The sequence below is a fragment of the Aythya ferina genome, assembly GCF_964211825.1.
Source record: "Aythya ferina genome assembly, chromosome: 1".
NCBI classification, from domain to species: domain Eukaryota; kingdom Metazoa; phylum Chordata; class Aves; order Anseriformes; family Anatidae; genus Aythya; species Aythya ferina.
In genome coordinates, this window is record NC_140296.1 from 16,535,738 (window position 1) to 16,557,897 (window position 22,160).

General features: G+C 38.9%; 1 protein-coding gene across 1 annotated transcript in view; it reads left to right on the plus strand.

The window, feature by feature from the left end:
* The window catches only part of AASDHPPT (aminoadipate-semialdehyde dehydrogenase-phosphopantetheinyl transferase), a 33,122-nt gene extending 11,343 nt beyond the window's left edge, over positions 1–21,779 (plus strand). Inside the window, exons 3-6 of the mRNA XM_084520808.1 lie at positions 14,080–14,201; positions 14,667–14,828; positions 20,474–20,551; positions 21,500–21,779. Coding sequence (XP_084376934.1) covers positions 14,080–14,201; positions 14,667–14,828; positions 20,474–20,551; positions 21,500–21,658 — 521 coding nt within the window. The 3' untranslated portion in view covers positions 21,659–21,779. The remainder of the gene's footprint in view (positions 1–14,079; positions 14,202–14,666; positions 14,829–20,473; positions 20,552–21,499) is intronic.
* The last annotated feature ends 381 nt before the right edge of the window (positions 21,780–22,160 follow it).

Sequence of the window (22,160 nt, forward strand, 5' to 3'; positions counted from 1 at the left end):
CCTGCTGTTGAACAAAATGAGATAATTGCTTTAACTGTTTGATACCTTATATAATGGAAAACTGATTAAAATGTCATTTTCTTGGGGGTAATTTACCTTTGTGCTGGAATACTGCGGCTACCTTGAGATGCAAGATCTTGGAAAGAGTTTAAACAAGAAAAAGGTACAAGCAATAATGCAGACAAGTTAAGAAAGGGTTTCTTATTTCATTATTGCTCATTATCTTATTTTTTTTTTACATTGTAGCTAAAAGTAAATTTTATTAAAAGAATTCATAGTTTCTGAATCATTCTATTTGATAATACCCAGTGTATTTTAAATATTTTTATTTTCTCTACTTAGAAAGGAGTTAAAGCCAGACGGCATATGCCTTGTGCAGACCGTAAGCTGTCTGTGAATTGATAAGGGATCAGATGTGAATTTGTATCTAGGTAATAATTTCTGATTTTTTTCTTCAATTTTTTTGTCAGGGCCACACTTGTGTCAAAACTGCTGTTTCTCCAGTTCACTTCTGGAGGTAGAGCTATCAGTTAGGTGTCCTTATTTTCTTTTGTTTGTCAGGTCAGCTTGCTTAAAGATTGATCACTGCTGGGCCCAAGGACTACTGCAATTGAAACTTTAGCAGTTTTGCTAATATTACAAGGACTTAAAGAAAGTAACTGCAGAGAAAAATAATATACACTAATTATGCCAGATTTTTTAATGGCTTTTCCATTTTTACAGTCTGGAAAAGGGTCAGTGATTCAAAGGAAGCAACCTCAAGTTTTCTGACTTTCAAAATGAATGCTGCTTTTCTGAGTCATGCCAAGATACAACATCATCAGTGACTGAAACAAGAATAGATGTTCAATATACATACCACTGGGAGAATTTCAGGATAATGGCAGGAAGTAGAGAGACCACAGAATGCAAATCCAATTTCTAATTCACACTAAAGCTGTGTGAGCTAATAGATTTAAAAAACATGCTCTGTTAATTTCCTATCTGGTTCTTCTAAGTCATTTATTTAGATAATTATTTGTCCTATGTTGTCAGTTGCTAAACATCTGTATAAGCATTAGTTTACATTAATAAACAATTAGGGCTTGGTCATCTGTTGCAGAAGAAATGTTTTCGCTACTTTGGTTTTCTCTAGAGATGGTAAAATACAATCAAATATGTGGTGCCCTGGACGGAAAGGATTGTCAGCCCAAGAACCTCAGTATGTGCTCATCCTATACAGTTCATTAGCTTACAGGATTTATAACCAGCCTGTTTCACTGTACTAAGCAGATTGACTGGTCGATACATCAGTTGCTCATTTTGCTAGCTAGGCTAGGCCCATTTGCCATCTGAAAACGAACTTGTATGTATTGATTAGATATTAGTTCTTGATCAGTGATCTGTTCCTTTCATGCAGTTCAAGGCAGTTACGATTGTGGGGCTTTTTGCTTGTTTGTTTTTAAGGGATTAAATGCAAGGCAGTTTTTTGGCTTAGTCTTCAGAGAAAACAAACAAACTAACTTGGTTGTCATTTAAGTGGAGTAGATGTTATTAAATGTAAGTGGCTTGTTGGGGGGGAGCATGCACGCATGCTTGTACACGCTTGCCTGCATGAAAGATGTTTGTTTTCCAGATTTGATATTGGATTCTTCCAGTGTAACTCACTCCTTTCTTCTCCTCGCTCTTCCTGAAATTGCCAGGGTAACTTATATTTTAATGTAATAAAGGAACTTAACTTTTGATTTAGTCTTTTTTTAATATATAGAAGACAATTTTTGAAAGATTACTAAGACTGTATTTGTAAGGATCTAATGTGCTTTAAAGTTTATTAGAAAGAGAGAAAGCTATGTGTGTGTGTATATATATGTATAGGTAAAAAAAATCAATTGCCTTCACAGCTTCACTAAATTTTGCATTTAGTTTATTCTGTGAACTCTGTCTTCGAATTTGTGTTGTATATAGGAGCATGAGGCTTAAGTGTCTGCAGAAATGAAATACATCTTGGTCTCAAGGATAAAAGTTCTAGATTCTCTTGTGAATATCAAACAAATTTAGACACCAGCTGGAGGAACTGGTCACAGATCTGGTGGATGAAGAGCCTTTCCTATATTGGCTACTCATCCTTAAGGAGAAAGTTAATGAATCTTTTGGGAAGGAGACAGAACTCTACATATTCTGGGGAAAAAATACTTTTAAAGTTGGGATATTGAGCAGCTAGGCCATCCAGTCAGTTTTGTTCTAATGCTAATAAGCATACATATTTGTATTTGTTAAACAGATACTTGGAACAAATTGTTGTAAGTTAATTGTATATTATAAAAAGAAGCTACAGGATGTTTTGGTTAATGTTATTAGAGATTTCTTGTTGAATCTATTTGCTTTTCAGTAAGATGATCTAATATAAAAACAAATACTCTTCAATATTTACATGTGGAGTTTGTCGTAGACTAGAGAAATGTTTTTGAGATTTTTGTTAATGAACAACTGCAAAAAAGAATGAATTTGCAACAGTTTGTGTAAAGGGAGGAAAAGGAGTCAATTACAAAAACATCTACAAATGAAAACATATTTTCAAACAAGAGCAGGGGAAACATCAATTTGCTCTACTATTGAAAAGCAAATTAAAATATTTCACAATTTCTTATAAAAAGAAGCAATGTAAGTGGTGGAAAGTGTTAAATACAAGCTAGTAAATGAAATGGCATAGGTGATGTAGAAGTATCTATAAAGTATCTATTGGATGTATTTGGAAAATTTACATTGCTAAGAATTACCACATTCAAAGTCTGCTGTTAAGTTAGATTTTCATAATTTTTATAATGAAGTTATCTGAACAGATGCATTCATTTTGGGAAATAAAAAGACAACATTTTTATAGTTGGGGTTCTATACTAAAAAATCTTTAAGGTATTAATAAATGGTAATTATGGAAAGAAATAGATTTTTGACAGAACACTCACAGTAATCAATATAATATATTTCAAAGCAAGAAAACTCTTACATTTAAACTTATTTTTGTCATTTCTCTTGACCCAGGCAAGTTTGATGTTTAATTCAGAAATGTCATCCCCATCTCCTTGTCGTGTTATTACCTTCTGTGTCACTGGCTCAGCTTTTTGTCTCCTGAAATGTATTCTCTCATTTCCCCTTAGAATCTAAATCAGATTCTCCTGATTTCTTTCATTTCTTGAAACCTTTTCTCCAGCATTTTCACAGATCTATTCCTGCCACAATTACTTTTCTTCTCTTAGAGAAAACCAGCAAAAGTTTATTGTCTGTTCTTTCAGAGTTTTAATAGTTGACGGGTACAAGGATCTTTTCCCATTAATCAAAACCATCCATTGAACTCGCTTACCAGTTTTCCCTGCTTCCAACTACACTTATTTTTCTTACTTTTCAAATTTTGTATGCCAATGTCTTATCTGTCTTACCTATTCCTGAAATCACAAAAATTAGTTTATTCTGTGATGATCCCCCACCTAGTTAGATGCCCCAACCAATCAGATAAGTATTGTACAGTTTCCTGATGCCAACCAATTTAAATAAGTGATTTACGTTTCAGGGGAAGAAAAAAATCAGATTTGCCACTGAGGTGGACAAAAATAGTTTAACTGTGTTGGATTCTGCTTTTTCAGTAGCTCTAACTATAAATTACAAGAAGGAGCATTTAAAGTGCTGTTAGTGAAGTTTTTCCACGTAGTTGAATTCCCAGCTAATGTTTCCTCTCAACAAGTGTGTTTTGTTGTGGTTTTGTTTCGATAACCCTGATCACTGCGAAAGCAGTGCTGGGTTATGTTACAAAGGACTCGGTACTGTGTGAACCCAGCTGTGTGGGTTCTGCTCGGGAGCTTGTTAATGTGTGGATGTTAAGAAGCACAGGCAGATCAGATGTGCAATTTTCTACAAACTATATAGGTATGTCCTACAGGAACCCTTTTTATTTACTACTGAGAGCTAAATAAGAAATAGGGGTATGGTTACATAATTCCCAATGAGAGTCTGGCCTTACTGCTTTTCATTTAATCCATAAAGACAAAAAAAAAAAAATAGCCCTGGAGGTATTTCTGTTGTATGTGTGCACTACAGCAAAGCTATCTGTTCCTTCAGAGAATCTGGTTTTCTAATTTATTGTCAGTTCATATATTTCATGATCTTACAGTTCATAGATCTTTATTTTAAAGAAAGTTCTCTTAGAGTTTGCTCTTGGATAAATATTGAAGTTTGCTTCTAGCTTTGTTCCTTCCTCAACTCCCAGGTTGTGAGAGATGTGGTGGGTTTGCTCTCCCACCTACCCCCCTCAATGAGATGGGGGAAAAATAAGATGGAAAATGCTCATGGGTCGAGGTCAGGGCAGGGAGATCACTCATCAGTTACTAGCATGAACAAAACAGACTTGATGTGGGGAAGATTAATTTATTACCAATTAGAAATACAGTAGGGAGGTGAGAAAGACAAAAGTCCCCTCCACAGGCAGCACTGTGTGTATCTGCTGTGATGCGGTCTTGCATGGACAGCAAGAGAACAACCTGCTCCACCATGGTCCCCTCCATGGGCTGCCGGGAAACATCTGCCCTGCTTGACAGGGCTCTGGATAGTATAAGGCCCTGTTTTCAAAAGAAGATCGGACCAGATTGTCTCCAGAGGTCCTTTCCAACCTAAATTTTTCTGTGATTCTGTAAATCTGCCTCTGATACTCAAACCGATGTGGAAAAACAGACAAGGCAGGCTGTAGTACTGCTAGCAATTTCTTGAGAATAAGAGCCCTGGCTCCTGTAATCTGATCCATTCCTCAGAGCAAAATGACTATACTTTATAAAGAAGGAAACTGGAGGGGAGGGCAGTTCAGAGGAAAGCAGAGACTGAGCTTTTCAGAGCTGGGGAGCGGCAGCTCACTATGTAAATCTGAACATGAGCATCCAGGAGTTGAACAGGTGAAGAAGTCTGGGACAAAAAAAAAAAAAAGGAATAAGGAGAGAAAAGGCAGTACTGCATGAGTGTGCTATACCCTTGGTATACTAAACAGTTTAAGTATGAAGTGCATTCATGTTTTGAATGTGTCATAATTTATCTGAAGAAGCAGGTGCACCACTACCCTCCCCTTAAATACCTGAGAGAAGAAAAGGAAGAAAAAAAGAGTTTGGAGCATGTTTTAATACAGTCATTTGATCACAAAAAATAGGCCATTTAAACTCAGCAAGATGAAAGACCTTTCTCCAAGTTGAAGATATTTTTGTTGTTATTTTTCGTTGTTTCATGGAAGTTGGAGTGTCAAAGCAGATGGATGTTTCCTGTGCCTTGGTCATCCATCAAGACATGCTTGGCATTGTGGTTGCTTTTCTTTTTTTAGTATCATCTTTTTCTCCTGAAAGGAATGTTAATTCTGTCCTGAGATTGTTCTGGATCATTCCATTAGCTGGCTACTGCAACTGTCAATGTAATTTCTGAGTTAAGATGTTATTTTCCACTGTAGTCTATAAAGGAAATTAAGGGCATCTCTAAAATGTCACTGTCATGTATTGTATGATATATACAGTATGTCAGGTTTCATTTTGAAATATGACATGGAAAGGAAATTGTCAGAAAACCTGCATCTCTGCTTTAGTGTGGCACTAATTCTGCCAGATCAAGTATTACTGCAGCCAGTATCTTTTTTTTTATATAGTGCTTAGATGCTTGTAGAAGATGACTACTTTATAGAGGAGGTTTAGTACCTTTATCCCTGGTTTAAGATGGGGAACACTAATAGAAAGAAGGGAAGTTACTTGCCCCTGGTCATTCACAGAATCATTGACAGAACTCGGGTTAGCATCTGCGTCTTCATTAAGTGATAATTTAGTGATGAATTTTCAGAAGTAGTGTATTGTTTGGGAGAATCATAGACTTGCTGAGGTAGGAAGGGACCTCTGGAGGTCTGTTCCAACCCCTGCGCAAGCAGAGACACCCAGAGCAGGCTGTCCAGGACCACGTCCAGGTGGCTTTTGGAGATCCCCAAGGGGGAAACCCCACAGCCTCTCTGGGTAGCCTGTGCCAGGGCTCTGTCACTGACACACACAGACACTCACACGGGGGAAAAAAAAAAAGTGGTCCCTAATATTTAGACCAAGCCTCCTTTGTCCCAGTTTGTGCCCATTGCCTCTTGCTCTAGCACTGGGCATCACTGGAAAGAGCCAGGCTCTGTCCTCTGTGCACCCTCCCTTCAGTCACTTGTAGACTTTGGTAAGATCTCCACCGCCATCTCCAAGCCTTTTCTTCTCCAGGGGGAGAAGTCTCAGCTCTCACTGCCTTTCCTCATATGAAAGGTGCTCCAGTCCCTTCAATCATCTTTGTGGCTTTTTGTTTGACTCTCTCCAGTTGTTCCATGCGTCCCTTGTACTGGGGGGGCCATAACTGGACCCAGCACTCCACGTATGGCCTCACCAGTGCTGCATAGATAGGAGGGATTGCCTCCCTTCATCTGCTGACAACACTTCATCTATAGGATGAATAGGATACCAGTAGCCTTCCTTGTGGCAAGGGATATTGCTGGCTCATGTTCAGCTTGGTGTCCACAAGGACCCCCAGATCCTTCTCTGCAGAGCTGCTTTCCAGCTGGGTGGTCCCCAGCATGTCCTGGTGACTGAGATTGTTCCTCCCCAGGGGCAGGACTCTGCACTTCTCCATGTTGAACTTCATGAGGTTTTGTCAGCCCACCTCTCTACCCTGTGAGGGTAGATCTGGATGGCAGCATGGCCCTCCGATGCATCAACCCTTCCTCCTGGTTTCGTGTCACCTGTGTTATAAATGGCTCAGGATTCAAATTAGGATTAAATAAAAAATAGGATTTATTGAAAGAATATAAAGGAATAGAGGTAAGCAAACAGCGCTGGGTGCACCGGGAGTCTCCGCTCCACCAGGACGCACACCAGTTACATCAAGCAGCTGATTTTTATGCTCCTAGACTAATACATATTCATTACTACTTCTAAAAAAATAGATAATTAAAATTAGCTTCCGGGGTGCAGTCCCTCCTACTGGAGCATGCGCAGTCTCCTCTGGGGTCTCTTCTGGGGGTCTCTAGGGGTCTTCCATGCTGAAGGCTCGCAGTCTTCCTCTTCCCCTTTGTACTTACTGGGCACCATCCCAAGTTTACAGAACAACTTCTTCAAAACACCTTCTTCAAATCTTGTCTCCCAGCCGCTTTTCAGCTTCTTTCTCGGCCCCCCCCTAACCAGATACCAAAGATCCACATAGTATCCCATAACAGTCACTAGTTGTTATCAGTTGTTCTGAAACTCCCAGACACACGGGTAATTAAAACATTCTTCCCCAGCCATTCACAGACACATCTATAGCAGTGTTAGAAATAGAAGTCCGGAATAACAAAAGCAAACAGGTTCATAAATTTAAGAAGTGATAAATTGGCTAGAATGAGGAATGAGGGGGAGACTGGGACACACTGCAGCTGTGGTTCAAGCATTGAATTGCCAGTGCAGGGCCCAGAGGCAGACAGGATTCAAACATTTCAAACAGAATTGTTCTTTATGGACACGAATTGTTAAAACATTCCTCACAATCCCTTATCTTCTTTTTAACATCCCCAATTCGTGTCACTTCTGTTGTTAATAACTGGATTTCATCAGTCCGTTCTTGGAGGGTCCAATTCTTAAACATCATAATTGACATATCCCCTTCCCTTTTTAATGAAGTTATTACAAATGTACTATTTATCACCCGGTGTATTAATAACGTAAGGCAAGGTATCATACAAGGTATATACAATAACATAATTACACCACATGACAATAAAAATAACACTCTTTTAACCCATGGTCCACCAGGCAGCCATGAAAATAAATCCCATTCCATATCCTTCCAGGTTTGTGTTTGCTCGCTCACCTCCCCCCCTTCCTTCTCTGGGATGGGAGACAGAAATGGGAAAGTGAAGCCTGTGAGTTGAGATAAAAACAAGAAAATAATAACAATAATAATAATAACAATAATGATGATAATAGTACTACTAGTAATAATGTGTACAAACAAGTGATGCACAATGCAATTGCTCACCACCTGCTGTCCGATGCCCAACCTAACCCCGAGCAGTCCGGCCCTCCTCCCAGCCTGCCTGCTGGCAGGACAGTGAGAAGCTGAATTTGGCTTGGTCCTTGGCTTGGTGTAAGCACTGCTCTGTAACAATTAAAAACAATTAAAACACCAGCATATTATTAACATTCTTCTCATCCTAAACCAGAACATAACATTCTATCAGTTACTAGGAAGAAACACCCTTTTTATCAATCTTTAAACAGCAATTACTAAAGCTAAATTTTCCACAGACTTCTCCTTCTTGTGCTAGTAAATAATCCAAAGCTAGGCAATTTTGATACAAAGCAGTTCTCATCTTTATAACTCATTTAAATCAGTTCTCATCATTTATAACTATTTCTATTACAGCTAATAACCTAATTATTCTATTAAGTATATATACTGGGGTCCTATAGTCCCAGGATCTGTCTTCTGCCCACGTAGCTGGATCATAATAGGCAAACGCCTTCAGTCAAGGAGTTAGGCCCGCTTTCAGGGTCACTTCAGGCTTGTGTTACCGTTCGGCCTGTCAGGGTGATCCAGCTCCTGTAAAACGAATCACAATTTTATATAGGTTTAAAAAAAAAGGTTTTTTTTTATGTTATTTTCTCGGGACAACCTGATCTTAGTGTGGGAGAAGTCCGGTCGAGGCCCTGTCACTCGGCAGTCAATACCCATAGGGGTTGCCTCCCTCGGTAGACCATACACACCGCAGTGGAGGGTCCTGCCCCGGTCTTGCCTTCTCCCTTTTCTCCCTTTAGGCTTGTCCCCTTTATTTAGCATCCTTCATTCATGCAGAGCCTCGTTGCCAGAATATTAGTTCTCCCTTAGCTTGAGTTTCAGTTTCCCAGGAGCGGACTCAACCCTCCAAGTTTCAGTAGTTACTGGTCCTTTTATTCTGGATGCGTGGGTCCCTTTCTGCAGTTCTCACAGCTGTTTCAGTAGTCAGTAAAACAAGGTACAGTCCCTCACATCGGGGGTTCAGTGATTCTTCCCTCCCATGGCTGCTTGTTGAAACACTTTCTTTTTTGTCTTCTGACAAGTTAAATAACAGTTATCTAATTTGCTTTGCCGTATGGCCCTTTCCAGGTTCCTGTAGCAGGATTCATCTGATAGCCACGGCTACATTCACATTTGTAGCCACATTTCAGGTTGATACAGATTTGACTACAGATACCAGGGTTTTGGCATTCATCAATACCTCCACAGTTTCTCTGGTTTACAAACTCAAACCCAGCTGGACAGTCACATTCATTTATGTTGCATTCCTTCAGGGGCTCATCACCCCAGTCCTTGCAGTCTCTCTGCTGGTTACACACTTTATTGATATCTATGCATTCTCCACTTCTGCACTTGAATTTGCCAGGTCCAGAGCACTGAATAACATTGTTTCATCAGTGCCATCCAGACAGTCTCTCACACCACTGCACTGCCTACTCCTATGGACACAGTTCCCATCTTCACATCTGAACTGGTCTGGCCTGCAGGTCCAGGAAGGGCAGTTAATTTCATCACTTCCATCCTTACAATAAGGATCTCTGTCACATCGCCACTTCTTGTAGATACATTCTTGTAGATACAAGTCACATTGTCAGGCGAAGGTGAGCAGCAGGCAGAGCGCTCCGCACCGTCACCTGTGTCACTTATACTACTCCTATTACCCATGCTGTTAGTGTCAGTGGCATCCTCCTTTTCTTTTTGCCACTGACCATTCACCACAAATGGATGAGACACATGATTACTAGTTAGGAAAGAGAGTGTAACGTCTGCTATACGGCTGCAGGCAGTGCCAGCTGCAACCTTAGGTTTGTGAAAGAGCCTGCCGGTGGTCATTTGGCAGTGTAATCTGCGTCTCTGCACTCCTGCCCTGCAATAGAGCTAAGTCGTCATTAGTAATGGTTATAACACCAATCTGGGGACTAATAGTCCTTTTTGCATTGCAATATAAACCTTTTATAAAAAGAATGCTAGAGTGAAGCAGCACAGCCGCTGCTGCCGCTGCCTCCATGGTTACGTCAGACAGGCTGCAGGGTCCTGATGTCCGCCCCTCTGCTCTGTGCCGACTCGCCTCACGGTGAGAGTCGACTGCCGGTGTCCACTGACGCCTCTGATCTCCCGTAGCAACTTGATCTCGGATGTTCCGCAATTACTTCAATTTCCCCGCGTTTTGCAGCTTCTGTCAGGTCTATTCTTTGTCTCTCAGAGCCGTCCGTGGCTCTGCAGCGTCCCAGGGCTCTCTCCATCCAGCGGTAGTCCCTCCGTAGTTTCTCTGGTCTCCCAGCGCCGCTCCAGTCTCTCGGCGCCGCTCCGGTCTCTCGGCCTGTTCAGGTCTCAGCGAGTCCAGGTCTCGGCCTGTGCGGGCCTCATATGTTGCAGGAAGCACAGCCGAAAGCACCAGTAGAGTCAGATCATGCTCCTGCCTTGTTCTTGTCACAGTCAAAACATTTAAGAGCAAAAATAGGATACACGAGATACAAAAGATACACCGGGCCCATATATTAGGCACCACCACTCAAACTTGGATAAAACAGCACTTCTTTTCAGTCTGTCAAGCACTTCGTTCATCTCTGCCCACTCCCCTTGCGGAGAGTACAGAACCACGGATCGGAACTCTGCACTCGCTTTGCAGCAACGCTGCATCTCACTCACACAGCACAATCGCACACGGAGGCCTCCAGCACATCTCATTCATACCACAGGAATATAACTTAGAATGATAACCAACCAAATAAGTATTGTCTCTGACTGTGTTCTTCGTGAAGTGACTTGTAACACTTTGTTTCAAACCCTTACACTTACACAAATACTTTCAACACAAAATACGTACAATATGCAAATATTACAATATACAAAATTTCAACACAAAATACAACACAAAATACATACATAAAAACACATACAATTATTAACACTCCAGTTAGTATCCCTCCAGCAGCCGAAAACATACCGTTTGTCTGCAGTTTCAGGAGATCTTTGCTCCTGCGGTGAGCAGCCGAGTGTGGAGTCCCCTCCGAGCAAAACGCTCAGGGTGCACCTAGGGGCGTCCGCGCTGCAGCTGATCCCGCAGCCGAGCAGAGTGTCTCCTGCCTGGCTCTCCAAAATGACTCACAGAAAGCTGACTCCACCATCAGTAAGATTGTAAAGTAGGTATGTTTACTCAGTTCCATGCAGCACGGGGCGGGTAGTCCCACCAGAGTCATGCACGCCTAACGTGGCAAATTGCTCTAGTAAAGAGTTACATATACATGAACATTCCTATACATATACATATTCCTAACCTGTCCCTTTGTGAACAGTCCTCCTTATCTCAGACCCCTTGATTAAAATCTGAACCATGAGGTTGTTTTTGATCTGGTTCTCGGTGTCCGAGAGGCTCCTGTTATCTGGTGGTATAAGTGCAGCACAGGCACAAATGCAGCACATATTCATTCTTAATCAATTGCTCTCTAATTTCTAATTCCATTGTTTCAGCTTGCTCTTTTCCGGATCCACAGGTATTCTACTATTAATGTTTAAAGCCTGACAGACCCCGTCCTCCGTGGATCAAAATACATGGGGTCTTAAGGGTTCTTTTGGTCATTCTATCATATAATACTGGATCATTTTCAATTTACTCTTTAATTTTCTGGGGCCCCTATTGTTCCAATTTCTAATCATTATTCATAATGGACTTTTTGGTCATATATCTGGTAATTTGCTCCCTTTCTGGTCCTTGGTCTTCGATTTTATCTGACCCATCCGGGAATTTTACTAGTGGCAATTCCCACAGCCCTTGGTTGCCCCCAGTGAGAGTGTCTTGCAGGGGGTTTAGGACCTATCACCCACCCACGTATCACTCCATTCACCAGCCCAGCCCCCCCCGACAGGAGATTAGAACCGGTGAGAAAACAAAAAGACCTCCACGCTGACTTTAGAAGTCTCAGTTACACTCTCACACACAAACACGGGCAACCGTACCTTTACCCAACCGGACGGTATCTTACGAATCAGTCGTCTTCGTCCAGAGTCCAACCGGACGGTATCCACAAGCGTCTTCGTCTGGGATCGAACCAGACGGTATCCAAACGACTGTCGTCTTCATCCGGTTCGATTCCGGACACCGGAACCCAACCGAACGGTATCCAAACGACCCTGTCGTCTTCGTCCGGATCTTCGCGCGCAGAATTACGGGCAAAAAACAGCCGGCAAGGGAGCTCAAAAAAAATCAAATTCTTTGCTTACCTTTATTCAGGTTCAGGATGGCATTAGTCCTGATCTGACTCAAACAGGAGCCACCAAATGGTGGGGCGCCTCTCCTAGATTAAATCAGAATTCAGGAACTATAGCCATCCCGGACGAGCCCCCAAATTGTTATAAATGGCTCAGGATTCAAATTAGGATTAAATAAAAAATAGGATTTATTGAAAGAATATAAAGGAATAGAGGTAAGCAAACAGCGCTGGGTGTTTCCTTCCTCACACCTGGGTGTTTCCTTCCTCACACCTGTGGATTTACTGAGGGTGCGCTCTACCCCCATCATCCAGATTGTTAATGAACATGTTAAACAGGGCTGGACCCAGTGCTGACCCATGGGGTACTCCTTTTGTTACTGGGCTCCAACTAGACTTTGCACCTTTGGATTTGGCCATCCAGCCAGTATTTGATCCACCTCACTGCTCACCCAGCAGCTTTGACAGCTTCTCTGTGAGAATCTTACGGGGGGCAGAGTCCTTACTGAAGTCTAGGAAGACAATATCCACTGCTTCCCCCTCATCCATCAGGCTGATGACTTCATTGTAGAACCTTAGCAACTTGGTCAGCCATGGCTGCCCTTTGAATTCATGCTGATTTCTGATGATTTTCTTCTCTTCCATGTGCCTAGAAATGGTTTCCAGGATTAGTTGTTCCACCATTTTTTGCTGGGATTGAGGTGAGGCTGACTAGCCTGTAGTTCCCTGAGTCTTTTTTTTTTGCTATTTTTGATGATAGGAGTGACTTTTTTTTCTTCCAGTCTTCAGACACTTCTTCCTGTCACCATGATCTATCCAGGATTAAGAGTGGCCTTTCAGTCAGGGAGGTGAGATTGTTTTGCATTAAATACAACTTTTTTTTTTCTCTTTAACATGAATATCGTATTACCTACAAAAAATTTGTCTCAATATGTGTAATTGTCTCTATCCAGATTTTGATCATCCCAGATAAAGAAAATAGATTGCTTGGTGCCATTGTCTGTGTAACCAGCTGTAAGCCATGTTGGACAGATTGTATGGAATACTGATTAATGATACAGGTTTGGGGTGATTAGTCAAGTGTGTAATGAAGTCCATAGCTTCCAGTGCATTGTAGAGATGTCGCTGATCAATATAACCATACAATCTGTAGTGTCTACTGTGAAGTAAATCCCAACTGCTGGGGAAAAGTGGTGTAGTCCCTGAAAAGCTGTGGCAACAGTACACAGCTGTGCTTATTTTGTGGGACACTTAAATTTAATCTGAGGATTTAAGGCTTTTTTTCCTTTTTTTTTTCTTTTCCCTGTGATAAATTTGGGAGACTGTATTTCCACATGTGCTTTAAAAAGTGTTTCTTTCGTATTCCCACCGTCAAAGGACAGGAGGCAGAATAGCTTGGTGAATTTTGACAAACAGCATGCTGTTGTATAAAGTGTTACTTAGATCAAGCTGTCAAATATTGAAGATTGTATATGCTTGTTTTGTAGAATGTTGAATATATATATATATTTATATGAATTCAGAACTGGTCAAATACTGTCTTTTTCAGAGATTGCTGAAAATACAAAATATGTTTGACTCATATCACATTTTTATGTAGTAATTCTGCTACCGGAATGTTCCTTTTAATACTATGTCCTGAAATGTCATCAATATCTGCTCACTGCTTTGAGGCTATGTAGAGTAAATTCAGATTGTAGAGCAGAATTGGTTCTTGTTTTGTTATGAATGACCTTTTTTTTTTTTTTTTATAGCAATAACATGAGGTGATTTATTTACTTACTACTGTTCTATTAATATTTCTGTAAATATTTTTTCTAACTTCTAGGTAGCAGCTCAATTCCAAATTTCTTTCACATCATGAAGCGACAGTTTACTGAGACAGAGTGGGGTGTGATCAAATCTATGAATAATGAATGGATGCAGCTGGATATGTTTCATCGGCACTGGGTAATGTATTGCTTCTCTATTTAACAACTGCAATAACCTTCAAATTCCTATTTTGTTATTATTTTCATTATGATAAAATTGTATACTTCTAGAGTTACATGATCATATGGAGGTTATCTTTTATAATGTCAGAGTAAATTTAAGAGTACTACCACAGATGACATTTCTAGGATTTATGACTAATTTTAAACACACACACAGAACAAGGTAAAGGGTTCTTATCTGTATGTACCGTTCGTAATTGTAGTTGCCTGTTCATTATTACACAATAACTTAGGAATAACAAGGCTGATAACTTTTTTTTTCTTGGTAACTGGATCAGTTTATCCTGACATTTACAGTGGTGTAAGCCTTAAATTTATGTGGCCTACATTGTCTGCTCCAAAGTAGTGTTTACAGAGAAGTTTGGTTGACAACAGCCAGTATGAACAGTCCGTATTCTGAAAACAACATTTTATGTTATAGGCCCTAAAAGAAAGCTTCTTAAAGGCTATTGGAGTTGGAATTGGCTTTAATTTGCAAAGAATTGAATTTAATGTGTCTCCATTGCAACTGGAAATAGGGAAGGTGTATAAGGAGACTCAAATGTTGCTGGATGGAGATAAAGAAGAAGAGTGGACTTTTGAGGTAAGAAATATTCAAATTATTTGTTTTAATAATAACAACCAGTCTCAATGCCTTAATCAAATTGCACATTTGATGTCTTAATTGTAGCTTCACACCTTTGTTTTGTATAACCACATTGCAAAGATACAAATTAAAGCAAAGGATATAAATCAGCAGCATGTAAAAATATTTCTGATCACAAAAACACCCCAGAGAGTACATTCATTATGACGTCTCTTTATTTTTTCTGTTCCTCAAATACCTTTCTGGCACTCTAGGGAACATCTTAGAGCATGCAGGAAGTGCATTAAAGTGTATTCAGGCCTGACTTCTGAAATTTTGAAGTTCTTTGGTTGGTTGAGAATGAGACTAGTGATTAACTCCATTAAATGCTTGAAATGGAGAATGTGTCTTCAGCTCTTTGGTGTATTTATTTTTCTCTACGTGCTTGTATGGACAAAAAGCAATGGGGTTTTGTGGGTTTGGAGTTGAGGTGTGCTGGCTGGCTGTTGTGTGTGGGAATGGATAGATGCAAAAAAAATGTCTTTATTTGAAACATTAATTTGGGTTCAGTCTTTTTGGGTTTGATTGTGGTTTTCCTTGCTTGCTTTTTCTTTCTTGAAAGTTACTGAGACTTGCTAGTAAAACATCCACGAAAATGGACCAATGGCATCTAATGTGGTTTGAGGGGTGAGAGGAGAAAGAACTGGTAGGTATTGTGATCTTATATTATTTAAATGCCCTAAGAAATTAAGCTACAAAAAAAAAAAATAATCCCAAGAGCACCCTGGAGAGCACTCTTGTCTACCACTGAACAGAAGAAATGCAAAAGACGTGACTTGAAAGTTTTTTATAAAGCGGGCATCTTGCTTCAGGCTGTCCCAATCTCTGTCTGCTCTAAGTTTGTGCAGTAGTCATATTGCTTGCTGTCTACTGACTTTGCAATTCTATTTCACAAAATAGTCAAGCACACTTTTCATTTGAGTACTCAGCTTCCAGTATGCTTTGAAACATTTACATTTTGAAAATATGTATGTTGTTGGACACAACTGTCCCAATAGAGTTTGTCAAAATAAGTTTTCTAGTGTGTACAGGTTTTATGTAGTATACAAAGTACATAAATTATAAGGAAAAAAAAGGAATAAATATGCCACAAGTTAAATGTTACAGATATGACTTCCTCACACTTCATTCCTTTCAGCATTTCTAGTTACCTTTGGATTTCTATTACTTTAAAAGTCTGCCCATGCTAAATCAGTTCTCATTCTAATACTGCCATGCTCTCTAGGAACTGAGCATGTCATGAAATCCACCAGTGGGAATTACAGACTGACAAAAAATATATAGAGAAAAGATTGTGACATCCCTTATAATAAGACTGTTGTCTGTATAAATGCTAACTCATTGTCAAAGAAGCATCTATCTCTTTTGACTGATGTCTGAATCTACGAGTTTTGGTCTTAAGTGGCATGCTGGTTGTTGAATGACTGAAATGGCTTGAAGTAGATAATGCAAATAACTCCCTGTATTACTTAAATGTTTTTTTTTTTCTATATTAGTCGAGAATTACTTCTAGAAGCTTAATTTAATTTTTGTCTGAGGAATGTCTCATCTCCCATGTTCATCTCCTACTTCCCAGGAGCACAGCCTTATAACTAGGCAGGTTGTAGTATCTTAAAGAAAGAATTTATTATCAAGTTTAATTTAAAATATTAGCTCTGTTGGGTATAATTTCTTTCAAATATCAGCATTAATTAAAATGAAATTGGAAAAAAAAAATATCACTTTTTCAGTTACCTATCCCAGCCTAAAATTAGGCATCACTTTGCATTTAAAAACCACTTGGGTGGAGAAAAAATTGTGTGTCCATTTTGTTACTACCAGAATTCATATTTTTATTCGATTATTTGGCCTTGAACCAAACTATTGAAATAACTTGTTACTAGAAAACACTAATTTTGAGAAATATGGGGGAGTCATTTGAGGGGATGGGATTACCTTCAACTCTTCTTGAGGTAATAGGACAAAGAGTACAGTAGAACGTCATTCAGAAACATTAAATTTTAAGATACGTCTGCTATCTGTGTGTTAAGTATGATTTGTTCATATAAGTGTTCATATAAGTAGTGTATGCTTTGCTCATTTTAAAAAAGAATAATTTGTTTAGTAACAGTTAAAAATATCGTAGTCAAGTGAAGAGCAATTTAGTATTTGTGTGAGGTTGTTAATTTAGCATGGAGTCATTACTCGTTTTATTTATTTTTAATATTATTAAATAGTACTTTTTGAAGAAGAAAATCTTTCAGGATGAAGTACTAGTTAATTTTAATAAAAGTGAAGGAAGTGGGTCAATAAAAATTCTGGCAAGTTTTATAGTTTAAAGAGTTAAATATATGTCTACAATATGTATCTGTAGCAGACTTTTTCTATAGAAAAAAAATCTTGTTACTGATATGCAAAAATTTAAGTGTGTTTGTGACTTTTTAGTCACAATTTTGTTACTCAGGAATGATGCTTGGATAGCACTTACTGGAGCCTTTATTACAGAATTTAAAATAGGGAGCAAACCAGTTTCCCATCCCAGTTTTCATATAGGCAGTTCATACAGGAAGCTTCCATTTGTCCTAAACTTCAGTCAGCATTTAGAATCACCTGCCATCACTGCTGCTGCATGAATCATTGTTCACATTTTTTCACAGCAAATATTTGTTTGGCTTGTCTGTATGCAAACACCTTACTTCCAGAACATGGATTTCAAACTGGAATTACCTGGGTCAATTAGAAGCATATTTGGTAATTGTTGTTGGCATGCAGCAGTAATGGAGTCTTTCACCCTCAGTAAGAGAAGTTCGTTCTGTTGTATTGTCAGGAATAAATAGGAATGAAAATTTTTGTTCCCAAGACTAGCTAATCCAACCAGATTTACACAGCAATCAATTCTGCTGACTGGAGGTGCAGTTTTCTCATAAGCTGTTCTGTTGAGTGAACCCAGACTGATTTGAATCCCAGACACATCATTCTGTTAAGCCTTTGAAGTGAGGCAATTATAATTCTCATTGTGTCTTTAGTTGGAACAGTTCCAGTAAGTTTGGTTCAGAGAAAAACAAATTGTTTTCTGTTTCACAGACAAAACAAATGTATCTTAACAAAACAAATCCTGTGCCTCAGGGAAGTTCCTGTACTGTCCTTTTTGTTTCCTGTACTGCTCTTTCGGTTAATCTTCTATTTCTGTGTAAGAAGTTGAATTTGATTTATAAGACAGTGTATGGATATGAATATGGAGGCTGGTTGTTTTTTTGTTTTTTTTTTTTTTGGTCTCTCTGCTGCGTTATCTCCATAACATAAGGGTTTTGCTGCTGGAGTCCGGAAAAGATCTCATTCCTTTCTGTATTTTTTCTGGGCTTACAAGATGAAGGGCCTAGTTTATTACATTTAATTATAAGATGCTGGGAACTGTTTTGTGTTCTCTAATGTACTGAGGACATGTGAACTAAATGACAAGGAGCCTACTGAACTATGCACTGGGTGTGGTCTCTGCAGGACAATGGTCCCCCTTACCTAAAGAGTCACCTCCTGTTTAAACGATGCTTTGAGCTGACAGAAAATGATTTTGTTGACAATATGTAGGAGACTTTACATTATATACGCTTATAGTTGCAAAAACAAGAAATAATATAAATGTTCACTCTACAAACGCAGATTTCAGTACATTTAGCTTAAAGCTGTAATGGTTGTTTTCAGACTTTGACCTGCAGATGTTGGCCACTGTGTGCTGTGCTGTGTGCACAGTCTCATCAGTCTTCAACCTCTTGGACAGGCAAAAATTGAGAAAAAAGTTGGGCGGTGATTAAGGTGATAAAAACTGGATATGGTGATTTTTTCCATGTAGACAAGCACAGCACATTGCCGTCCTGAAGCTTTATAAATTGTTTGCCAACACTTGATAAAACATCTGATAGGCAATTTTTTGTTGCTTTTTGAATAAATTACAGAAGTACGTTACATGTACGGATGATGAGGTAGTATTTTTATCCTTGGCTTATTTTCAGTCTTGTGACGTATTAAAGGAGTAGAAAACTTAATAAAATATTTCATAGCAAGTACAACTATAGCTCTTGCAATTACAAGAAATACAGTTCACACTACAGGTTTGTTGGCATTTTCTCTGGGCATCAAATATTTCTACTGATACAAAGTTGAAGTAATCAATCATTTTCTTAGTAGCACTTTGCAGGAAGACTAAGCAACATGAGCTTGATGTTTTTGGTTTTAAATGAGTGACAAATTTTGCTGCTAAATCAATCAAATACGCACAACTCAGGTGCTGAAGTGACTGAAGTAAAAACACACTTATACTCCCACACCAGCACGTATCTGCCAAGACACCCATATCTTTGCCAGTAAAGTCCCCCAGCCTTGTAGTTGTGCTACTACACATGAGTAGAGCAGCTGCTGTCTTGGCTGAGCTGGGCTGCGTAGATCTGAACTGAGCATCTTGGCACCTGTTTTATATACAAGGCTACTGGGGAATCACAAAAATGGTATTCTTGCAATTGAAATCTTTGAAAATGCTATATAGCAGATGAGCTGTAGGAAGCCTGAGGCAGACTGACAGCATTATTTTAGACGACATTTTGCTTAGATAAAATAAAAAAGGCAAACAACAACCTGCCAGAAGAATGGGAGGACATCGTGATGCTTTCTTCATATAACATGGTGCATTGGAGTATTTTCCGAGGAAGTGGAAATGAGTTCAGTCATACACCTCCAGAAAGCAACCAGACTAGTAGCCGACATTGAGATTAATGGTGACATCTAAATTGTTAATTTTTCTAGGTAAAATTCTTGCCTTCAAGAATTCTTCAATTCTTGATTTTCATTTTAAAAAGGTTGTGCAGAAATGGTGTGAAAAGTTTTGGATACAGAACCAAAGGAAACATTTTTCCCTTCATTAAAAAAAAAAAATCAACAGTTATGACTTGACCATAGAGTAAACATTATTCAGAAATAATAATATATAAAAGCAGATTCTTTCGAAATAAATTGTTTCGGATGAATTATTAGTCTTTCTGAAGAGGAGGAGGACTTTTAAACAAAATTATTAAATTATATATACTATTAAAATATAGCTATTACATAGTTATAAATTTTGTGTGTGTTTGTGGAAAAGGGAGTTACATTAACACAGAGCAGTGCTCAGACTGTCATGTCAGAAATTGACAGTTGTGGCCTTACATGATCCAAGAGTGAGAGAGTCACTGGTTTAAGCTTATACTTTTGTTGCTCTTCAGAATACCCTCCAGAGAATGTTCACAGTTCATCTCATCAAAAAACATATGGTTAAAATAGTTTGTATGTCTTGTGACTTAGAAGGGATGACTGATAAAGGAAGACTGAAGTCCCAAACCTGCATGTAAAAGTCTACAAAGGAGAGAGATGATGCTAACCTATAGTAACCAGTTCAGCCTGGCTTAACTGTATCTGCATCCTTGAGCTCTTGAACAAACCTGTGAAGAACTATTGCTTTCTGAATGTCATTAGTTTAAATTATTTTAAATAATGCTTTGGTGTTGTTCTGAACCATATTCTGACTGTACATATAGTCTTTGATGGAAACAAGAGTAAAGGAAGTGTTTCTACATTGCTGTTTTTTTTGTCTTTACTAGGAAACCCGGTTAGATGACTATCATCATGTTGCAGTGGCTCTTGGGAAGCAGGAGGGATATGGACATCAGCATTCTGATGTAAGAAATTAAGAAATGTTTGCAGGTCTTCGGAACTAATCACTTGAACGTAAACTTAACCTGATGCCATATTTAAAACAGTCTATAGTCTCAGATGTAGGGCCAAGGAAAATAAAGCTTACCTTAACCACAGTGTTAACCAGGTTTTTCATTGGACTGTTACCTTTAGTCCTATTGTGCCTATTTCAGAAAAGTGCTGGGAAGGACTTTGTTTAAAAAAAAAGTGTGTAGACTTGATTTAGAAGAGGCACTTACAGCTTCTGTCAGATTCATGCAACTGTACTATTTGCCTTGCTGGAATTACACATGCAGGTAGCATTCAGCAGACTGCACAGTAACACAAGCTCAGAAAAACAAGCCTGTTTTTCTTTGAAATACAAATTTCCTTGAAGTGATGAAACTAATAGAGAGACCATGACTCACTCATCTCCAATATTGGAGCTTAATCTGGATTTAGCACTGGGAATTGTGAGTTGATTGTTACAGCTTTTGTCCTTAAGTAGCGTGAGTTTCTGGGAGGAGACTGAATGCATGCACAACCCCAGTGATTGCTGGTTTTAAAAGGCATACAGGTAGGCATTCCTCTATTAGAATAAATCCTGATGCTATCATCTCAGCTGTAGATGTCTGCTCATGTCTGCTGTAGAACAAAGGAGTTTGTTTTTCCTTTTTCTGGACTTAAACATTCATTCTGTGGTGTTTGCAGGACTCCCTGTGCCTTGTTCTCTCAGGTTTCTGACGTGAGTCTCAAATAAAAACTTGCTTTTTCTGTGTGCCCTATTACATGTTTCTGTGAGTTAATGTATAGCCTAAATTAGAGACAGTGATGTTGGTCTTAACTGTAATACTTTCTTATTCAGTAACAATATGCTGTTTAAACCGTATGGGGAAGGTTGCAGGAAGAAAAATTGAGATATACTAATTCATGTAAAATTGTGTTTTCTGTAGGTGTGTTTCACGGAACCTAATCAACAACAGTTTACATTATTGACTTTTGAAGATTTAGTCGCATCTGGTATTCCAATTGCACCTGAGGATTCTGCATGTTGGGACAACTTCTGTTCTAAGCAAGAGACTCCAGTGAAACAGAGTTCACATTCAAGATAAGAATGCTTCCAAGCAGCGGTAAGGGGGAGGGAAGGAATTGTCAAAGCTCTCATGCTGTTCTTCAGGTTGTGGAAATATGTGTACATGTATAAATGAAAAGTGTTTTTCTTCATTTAAAATATTTCCTTATTTAACAGTCTGATATTCACCTTTTCGAAAATGACATTCTTTATCAATATTTTAAAAAGATGCATGTTTCCTTGCTGAAGGAATTCTGAGTGAAGTCTAAGCTGATCACGTTTCTTTGCCTTTGGTTCTCACACTTAAATTAACCTTGCTAGGAACAAGGAGCAGAGCTACAAAATACTGTTGATCAGTCAACAAATTTAATAAATAAAAGTGTATTTCTGTACTGTATGACAAAACTTACATTATGATATGTTAAAAAATGTTATGCCTTGTTTAAAAAAAAAAAAGTTTTATTCTCCAATGGGTGAATAAAACCAGAGGAATTGGTACAAATCCTTTTGCTGCTATTATATGACACAAGTGTTGTACAAGA